A 9,534-nucleotide genomic window follows, 5' to 3' on the forward strand; every position below is an offset into this window, starting at 1 on the left:
CAGCAGTGATTGCCTGAGTTTTAGATCCATCTTTTCACATTGAGGCCAACTGTGTGTACATTTTGCTCGTTTTGTTTAAATGTCTTTTTTTATTTAATTGTGCCTAGTGTTTCCCAGAAGACCAAATAAGTCAAATGTTGTGGTTTTGGAACCAACCAGTTCCAACACACTTGTCTGGAAGTTTCTACTGAGTCTGAAGACCTTGATTAGCTGGTTCAAGGGTTTTTAATTAGAGTTGGGGCAAAACCGCAGCACAGCGGCCCTCCAGGAACAAGTTTGAACACCCCTGCCCTAAACCAACGAGCTTCATTCAGACTGACTATAGGATAGAGTGGGGCTAGTTATCACACGCATGCTTTAAAAGTTACCACGCGTTATTAGTCGCCACATCAACACTATATAGAAAAGGAAATGTACCAAAATTCACAAATCTTTGGAAGTTATCACTGGATATTTAATTAAATTTCTTGCTGAAGATCTTTTTTTTTTTCATCTCAGTTTTTAGCATTTATTTAAAACAAGAGAAATCTGCTATTATTTTAATCTCCAATCTGTTATAGCCTATCTGTTAAATAGTTTATCTAACTAGCAGAATACATTAGTGAGGTTTGAATCCCAGATGCGCAGATGGGTCATGTTGTAACACTGCGTTACTGCTAAGTAAGTTATGCCACATCAACACTATATAGAAAAGGAAATGTACCAAAATTCACAAATCTTTGGAAGTTATCACTGGATATTTAATTAAATTTCTTGCTGAAGATCTTTTTTTTTTCATCTCAGTTTTTAGCATTTATTTAAAACAAGAGAAATCTGCTATTATTTTAATCTCCAATCTGTTATAGCCTATCTGTTAAATAGTTTATCTAACTAGCAGAATACATTAGTGAGGTTTGAATCCCAGATGCGCAGATGGGTCATGTTGTAACACTGCGTTACTGCTAAGTAAGTTAGTGATGTAATTCACATTCTGTATATAACTTTTATCAATTCTGTGAAGAAACCATGAGGGACAGGTGAAAAAAGAGAGTGAGAGCTGGAATGTTCAGAAATGATTATTTCCAGAAAGCTTTCTTACTGACTCTTCAATTTTTCTCCTTTTCTGAGAGCGGGGTGTGTTGTGTGAGTTTCTGAATGTGTTTCTTCATCTGTTTGTCCACATTGTTTTGATCTTTGCTGTATAGCTGTGTTTTGTGTTCATGGTCATACTCTAAATTTAGTTATTTTTAATTATTAACAATTAAATAATTCATACGAAAAAGTTAGTACTTGTCTTTTTTGGACAAAATAGTTTTGTGTGCATGTTATGATTAGAACAGATAATGTCAGGATCACATCATTGTAGAGCTGTCAGTGCTCACACTTCTCTTCCTTTCTTTTAGGGTCTTGGACTTACATATTTGTACCAGACATGTGTTAAATTAATGTGCAAAATGCCAAACTTGTTAAGTTTGAAAATGTGCTTATCCCAGTCTAAAAGCAGCAGCATTATGTGAAGCAGAATCACACGCTCTGATATATTATCTGATGAGATAGAATCAGTAATTCAGAAGTGGCACAACATTCATAGGCCTATCTAATACCACCCCTCTTTTCATAACAGCAGTGTAGGTTGGGTTATTAGCACCCATCACGTAATCCCCAGATCTTAACATTAGCATGACATTTGGCTGTGTTTATTCATTATCTTCTCTTACAGCTCTCAAAGGGAGTGGAGAAAACCTTGTCAGTCAAGCTGTGGAGATGTATAGGCTGTAACCAATAATATTCCTACCACATTCTCTCAGCAGCATGATCACTGTCTAAGAAGATCACAGCCCAGAAATGTCAGATTACTTGGAGGAAGGATGGAAAATCCAAAAGTAAAGAACAAATTTGAATAGCAGATTCTCTAACTCATCAATACTTCTGAATGAACAGACAGATATATTGCACTGGGAATCAGATATGGAGGGATCTTGTAATAGACAGCACAATTTGTGGGATGATACAATGTTGTTTTTTTGTTATTTTTATTGAACTTAATGTTACTATGAGGGTGTTTTTGTGTGGTTGCTTACTCGCCAAGTCACAACTTTTATCACCCACCAGGTGAAAATAGTAACTCAGAAAAGTAATAGCACACCTATCCTTAAGACGAACCACAATTTGGAGGAATCATTAATGGCCACAGCATAGACGAGATTGGTTACATGGTTTAAAACTAAGGGTATGAGCGATATTCATTGTGATGTTTGCCTAATGTTGAGAATAATGAGTTTCCAAACACTCGTCCATCTTCCATTATTTGAAAAACGGCTAGTCTGATGTCAAACTGATGATTGACAGAAAAATGTTTTTCTAATTGGAACATGAGCAGGTATGTTTCAGATACAAGTGTTGTCTCTCAGGACACTTGTTTCAGTGATGTCTGTCATTTCATGTGTCGTATTTCAAAAAAAGTTTGTTAAAGGGTTAGTTCACCCAAAAATTAAAGTTCTGTCATTAATTATGTTAATTATAGACAATTGTTGTGTTCAATTCATAATAAGTGTTGTTCCAAACCCGTAAGACCTTCGTTCATCTTCGGAACACAATTTAAGATCTTTGTTATGACATCTGAGGGCTCTCTGACCCTCCCATAGACAGCAAGGTAACTACCACGTTCAAGGTCCAGAAAAGTACCAAGATGATCGACAAAGTAGTCCGTGTGACATCAGTTATTCAACTGTAAAGTTACGAAGCTAATACTTTCTTGCGCAAAGAAAACAAAAATAACGACTTTATTCCACATTTACGACAGTATCATGACGCGAGCGTGTGGCGGGGCCGGCGCTGACGCTGACCAAGATCCGGCATGATGATGTCATTACGCCGGATCTGGGTCAACGCCGCCACACGTTCGAACCACAAACACACACACTTTAAAAGCATGCAATACATTTAAAAAATGCAAATTATGAAAATGAGCACATATCATATATTACACTTCATTTCATACTAACACTTTAAGACAATTTTAGCATGAGACGAAAACTAAAGAAAAACACAAAAAGACGTTTTTTTATATTTTCAATTCATGCTGGATGGTCTGATTAAATTATCTCCCAAGCCAGGCATTCATTTATATATTTAACATTCATCAAAAATTGTGTTCTGAAGATGAACGAAGGTCTTACGGGTTTCGAACAACACGAGGGCGAGTAAATAATGACAGAATTTTCATTTTTGGGTGAACTAATAACCCTTGAAGTCATCCTTGACAGTACTTTAGTCTTTGAGGCACATGTAAATAACAGTATGCGGTCTGTGTATCATCACATACAAAATATTAATCATCTTCAACTACAGTATTTCTTGCAGCTTATAATACTATGGAAGCCCTCCGCCACTGAATAAAAAATAAAAAAGATAATTGCAACTTTTTGTATCAGAATGTTTCTCAGAATTGCATATAAACTTGCAATTGCAAATTACAAAGTCAAAATTGTGTGATATAAACTTGTAATTGTGAGTTAAAATCAGAAATGCAAGATATAAACTTGTAGTTTGGAGTTATAAAGTCCTATTGTGAGATAGAAACTTGCAATTGTAAGAAAACGGCAAGTCTCTTTCCCCTCAGAATTCAGAATATTTAGTAATTCAGTACTTTTTATCCCTCAGAATAACTCGCAATTTCGAGTTTATACCTCATAATTCAGAGAAAAGAAGTCAGAATTGCAAGAAAAAAAAGCCAGAATAGTGAGATAAAAAAATCTTTAAGTGCAAGAATAAAAGTCACAATTGTGAGATAAAAAGTTGCAATTATCTTTTTTGGTCCCACTTTATATTAAGTGGCCTTAACTACTATGTACTTACATTTAAAGGAATAATTTGATACAATGCACTTATTGTGTACATACATGTTTTTACATTGTACTTCTATTTAAAAAAATACTTGCATGTAATTACATCTGTAATTAATTTCTCTCTCTCTTTATCACACATATATGTGTGTCTATCAGTGATTCTGCTCACATCAGAATCTCATTTCATATACTGTTTTTGGCATAAGTGGTAATAAATGGTAAAATACTGTTGAACTGTACAGCTTTAGCACAGAAAGAAATGACAAGAGCAGTCATGAGTCATACCCAGTGATGCACGCAATGATTTAGGCATTGCATAAAGATATGAGGCTTATAATAGAAGCATGAAGTATGAATCAAGTCTGTCACAATACTCTCACACTTTTGAAGAATTGTAAATTAAATCAACTAAATGTTTATCTGTTTCTGTGTGGGTTAAGAGCTCTGTGTACAGAAAAATATCAAATTCAGTTGAGCAGTTGTCATTGGCAATCACAGTGGCTTTTACTTTCTGTCAGACAGGAATGATTTCTGAGTTAATCAAGTGTGTTTTTAAGTTACATACTGATGCATAAACGCATAGAGACAAAGATTCATTACGCATACAGGATCTTTAGCTGTCATGATTTGTGTCGGGCCTTTTCTCAAGAGTCTGACTGCATGTCACCGGTAAACAGAGTTGGTACTAAGCATTTCGCTCTATTTTTTTGTGTGTGTGTTAAATGCACAGAACACAATTTCAGTTGAGCCCCATCTCTGGTTAAATTGAACATCTTCTTCCTATCCAATACCTGCATATTTCCATATCGAAGAAAGTGATCGACATGATTCATATTGAAAATGATAAGCAAGCACTGTTTTGATTATGGTTTGTATATCCGCAGTCCTAGTTCTGGTTTCTCTTTTTAAATGACGAATACTGACTGCTGCCACCTGCTGTGACAGTTATTTCCTCTCATGCAGGTGCAACATGCTAATTGGCTGTTGGCTGTAGTCTTTGCAGTGAGATCCGTCGGCTTGGTGTGTCACGGCCTTTATTCTGAGTCAGGAGGCTTGCAGAACTACTTACACATTCTCATTACTATCATCAGGTTTCATCTGAGCTTTCCTTGTGTTACATTCTAAACAAGCAACGATGTTTGATTGCATTGGTTGTTGTATGTATCATTGCGGTTCGGAAATGAAATGTCAAAGGTTAATGCTATATTGTATTTAAAAATAACATACAACCTAAACCCAATATAACCCGATATAAAAATACAATTTTATGAAGCAAGATACAGTATGTGATGCAAACAACAAAATGCATTGTAGTGTACAAATAATCACTATGAAAGTGTTTTGAGTTCAACATAATATTCCCATGCATAAAAAAATTTAATATTTTTAAATATGTTACAAAAGACAGAAATGGCCATTTTTATTTATTTATTTGCTAAAATTAGTTTCAGAATATATTTAAAATATATTTACATAAATGCATTTTCTACCAATATTTTTTTGTTTATATTAAAATATATATATATATTAGAAATATACATGTATATATATATACATTTATATAGAAATACACACACACACACACACGCATATATATATATATGTATATATAAAACTTTATCAAACCATTGTTTTTATTGTATTTATTTATTGCCCCTGAAATACATTTTAAATTATGGTAAATGAAGTTTGAGACATATTATATAACTATATTATATACATATTATATTGAGATATATTATATAACTATAATTATGTATAGTATGTTTTCAAAATATATTATATAAATTTGAAAAGCATATTTCATTGAGCTTTACTGTTTTCAACATATATTTAGCATGTGTTTAAAATATATTTTGGCCAGAAAAATGTATTTTTGCCATATGTGTTGTGCAGGAAACCATGCTAAAATAACTTATTAATTGATCGTTTATCCTCTAATCATAATTTGTGTGAAAAGGAATAAACGTTGTTGGTATTTTACTGCCACTAGAGTTCTTTGCAGCTGGAAACTGCACTGAATTGTATGTATAACTAGTTTTTGCAAAAATGTATGAAGAGGCATGATTTTCCAATGAGCCTATGTTGGAAAAAAAATGTCAACATTTTCCAGTAAACCTTTGCTGTGAGTTAATTGTCCTTATCTCAGTGGAACAACTTCCTCTGATCTTTCTGTGTATCTCCCTTCCCCCCACGACTCTTGTAACCTCTCCGTGCACCGGGCAGCAGGGCTGTAAACAACACCGGGGCTATTAATTAATTAATGGCCTTTAGCCGAGCGGCAGGCTTTCTGGGCCGGGCTCAGGCAGAGAGCGTAGTGTCTCTGTTTGGAGGCATTAGGACAGCAAGAGACCAGAGCAGCATTCATGTAGGGGAGCTGGTGGCCGTTTCATGCTGAACGTCTATCAATCACCTGCACCATTGTGGTCCTGCGCAGTTGTCCGGGCAGAAAGAAGCAGCAGGGGGAGGGATGAGACGTGGGAGAAGAAGAGGGAAAATGGCGATGGAGGGGCCTAGGCATCAACCGCCTACCCTCGTCCCATTGCTGATGAGCGTGACGGCTGTGTTGATCTCACACCACATCTTCAACACCGCTGCACAGATACCAGACCCCGAGGTAAGAGCTGCTTAGATTTTACGGCCACTAAACTACACCGTTGTTGCGACTCTCTTTGTATTGAACCGCTTTTCATTTTTATGGCACTGAATGCATTGAAACAACGGCAGCGTTAAAAACACATCCTCTAGGTTAGCGCTTATGGTGTTTCAGAAACATTGACAGTTAAACGCTGTTGCACAGTTATTTCGCTATTAAAAAGCTATTTACAGTAAGTGCAAGGTCCCTCTGTTGCATCTGTCAGACAAGAAGACAATACTTTGCCTGAAAGAACCAAGGACACATATTTATGTTAACCCGCTCAGATGAAAAGCAGTGCATTAAGAAGTGTGAGCTATGTGACATTAGAGGTCAGTATCATGAAAGGTAAATTCCTTAAAGTTCTCAGAATGACTGAGAGTAAAGAAACAGATCTGCGATGTGTATAGGAAACGTAGAGGATCGTTTATGTTTCCTTTTTTCACTCAACTTGCTGAAAGAACTACTGGAATAGAGGATTTGGATAATGGCTGTCTTAAACTTCAACTCTGAAGAACATTAGTCACAAAAGATCTTACTTGCAGTATTTTTCTGTAGGAAAATGCTGCCCATAGCAGAATTATTAGTGCTGGCTATTACTATTACTTACTTTTAGAGATATGGGTAACAATTACAGTGTGCGTTATAAATCAGGGAGACATTCCAAATGCATAATACATGCATGTTTACATTGTTCCCTGATAATGTGATATTGTCAGTATTGGAGAGGAGGAAGATCCAGCAGCTGTCACTGTTAAATCATAGACGGTCTATTTAGACAATGAAATACTGTTTAAGTTTCATTGACTGCTTAAGGACATCCTGTTCATTACATCAAGAAGTGCATTACTGTTGCCACGTGAGAAATGTTAGCCGGAAACATTTACAGCAATGCAAACATTTTCACCTAATTCAAAGCTAAGGGTCATCATTTCTCACATTTTCAGAGTTAAGGGTCATCATTCGTGTTTTACAAAACGATAATCATTTACAAATGAGATCTAAAATGTCAGTTGACATTGTCAATGTTTGATTTTAAATGCACAGCACTGTAGCAATGTAACACAATGAGAGTTTTCCAAGATGTAATGTTACATTTATTTAGAAAATTCTAAAAAATGCCGGGTGAGGAAGTTGGGTTGATTTGACCCAGTTTGGGTTGATAATTGGTCATAATAAGTGACCCAGCGGTTCTGGCTTGGGAAGGCGGTTGTAAAAGAGAGCTTTGGTGATAGCGCTTCACCTCTCTGTGTTCATGGCACTCGTGACAGGAGTATGTCTGGAAAATAGAAGAAACTAATCGAAGTGAAGAGATGACTGGTGAGCGTGAACTACAACAAGATGGAATGGCTCTTGAGAGGAGTGATTGAAAAGGCTTTAATCCTGTCGATTCGCTACAATGCATGGTTTATTCCTGACTTTCAGTGTTTATTACAGGCTTTCAGTTTGTGTGTTTCTTGGCGGCACTCAAAGCCTGAGGCTTTGGCCTTAGTGGGAGTATTTTCATTGGCGAAAGATAAAATAAATGAAATAACTTGTCAGATTTGCTCTTAAATGTAAATTATTCAGTGTTTATTCAACAATGTTCTTTGAAGAGCAGATTAAATTTGGAGAACAACCTAAAAAGCATCTTAAAATGTAACTGTATGACTGTGATTTGCCATTCTTTTCTAGTCATTCTGTGAGTAATTTAAATTTATAACCCATTATGGGTTACATTTTTATTTTATTTTTTTACATTTTAACCTAGCAGTACAGTAATGTTTAAACCATAGTTGAAAAACTGCATACTGGGTCAAACATTTAACCCAAACTAACTGGGTCAAAACAAGCTAAGAAAATATAAACAAAAACATATTATTTTGATGGTCCATTTTAGACATTCAATTAACTTTAAAGGATTAGTTCACCGAAAATTTTAAATTAGCCCATGAATTACTCACCCTCAAGGGATCCTAGGTGTGTATGACTTTCTTCTTTCAGACAAATCCAGTCAGAGTTATATTATTGTAAAAAGGATGTAGCACGATTCTGAGTCTACACGACGAGGCCCGAGAAAGTACACGAGACTGGACAGGCAGAGCAGAGAACAAAAGTTTGTTGTTGTGCAGTCATGGAGGAAGATTCTGAAGAATCGATAATGGAGGACAGGTCAGGATTTACGGAGGTATACTCAAGAAAGAAAAACTCAAAACGTAAAAAATCTTCTAAGGACCAGGAAGATAGCAAATCTTTACATCTAACAGGTCACTATAGAGATACTTGTTTGTTCACATAAAAGCACCAGTTAAGTGCATTTTAGTTTTGTTTTTTCACTTCACAAATAGCGACCCAGATTCATAATTTCTAAAAAAGTTTAGAGTAGATGCCAAATTAAACTAAATAAATAAATATTAGGATAAGATGGGTAAGATACCACAATGCTACTTCTCTTGAATGCAGATGTAAAAAGAAAAAAATTAATTTAAACAAATCTATTGAATAATTATAGTCTAACTTTTGAACAATGTTTAAACATGAGTGAGTGACATGACATGACATGTGGTGACCCATACTCGGAAAGTTCACACACACACCGTGAACACACACACACACCCAGAGCAGTGGGCAATGGTGCCTGGGGAGCAGTTGAGGGTTCGGTGCCTTGCTCAAGGGCACCTCAGTCGTGGTATTGAAGGTGGGAGAGAGCGCTGTACATTCACTCTCTAACCATTAGGCCACGACTTCCCCCTATCATATGACATCAATACAGATTTGAGTGTATTGTACATTAGACAAAAAAATTATGTAGATTTGGAGGGTATTCTTTTTATTTTATTTTATTTTATTTTAAATTGAAAAGCTAATTGGGGCAGTTGGGCTGAAGGCAGTGGCATATTGTTGTGATACTTAAATCATTAGTTTCTGCCTCTCTTTTTTCCACTGTGATCACCATGTGAAAGTGCTAGTTTAAAAGCTTACTGTTGCCATTTCAGTGGTGCAATTACCTGGATATTGCAAGAGATGCAGGAAAAATAAAACATATATTTTTTTTTCTTTTATCCCTGCAGCTTCTGCCAACAGACCCTCCAA

At 35.8% G+C, this 9,534-nt stretch overlaps 1 protein-coding gene across 1 annotated transcript in view; it reads left to right on the plus strand.

The window, feature by feature from the left end:
• Positions 1–6,324: 6,324 nt before the first annotated feature.
• Positions 6,325–9,534, plus strand: part of LOC107593816 (translation initiation factor IF-2-like) — a 24,341-nt gene continuing 21,131 nt past the window's right edge. Inside the window, exon 1 of the mRNA XM_016283694.1 lies at positions 6,325–6,444. Within this exon, the coding sequence (XP_016139180.1) occupies positions 6,325–6,444 (120 nt within the window). The remainder of the gene's footprint in view (positions 6,445–9,534) is intronic.

The sequence above is a fragment of the Sinocyclocheilus grahami genome, unplaced genomic scaffold, assembly GCF_001515645.1.
Source record: "Sinocyclocheilus grahami isolate Dianchi unplaced genomic scaffold, SAMN03320097.WGS_v1.1 scaffold176.1, whole genome shotgun sequence".
NCBI lineage: Eukaryota > Metazoa > Chordata > Actinopteri > Cypriniformes > Cyprinidae > Sinocyclocheilus > Sinocyclocheilus grahami.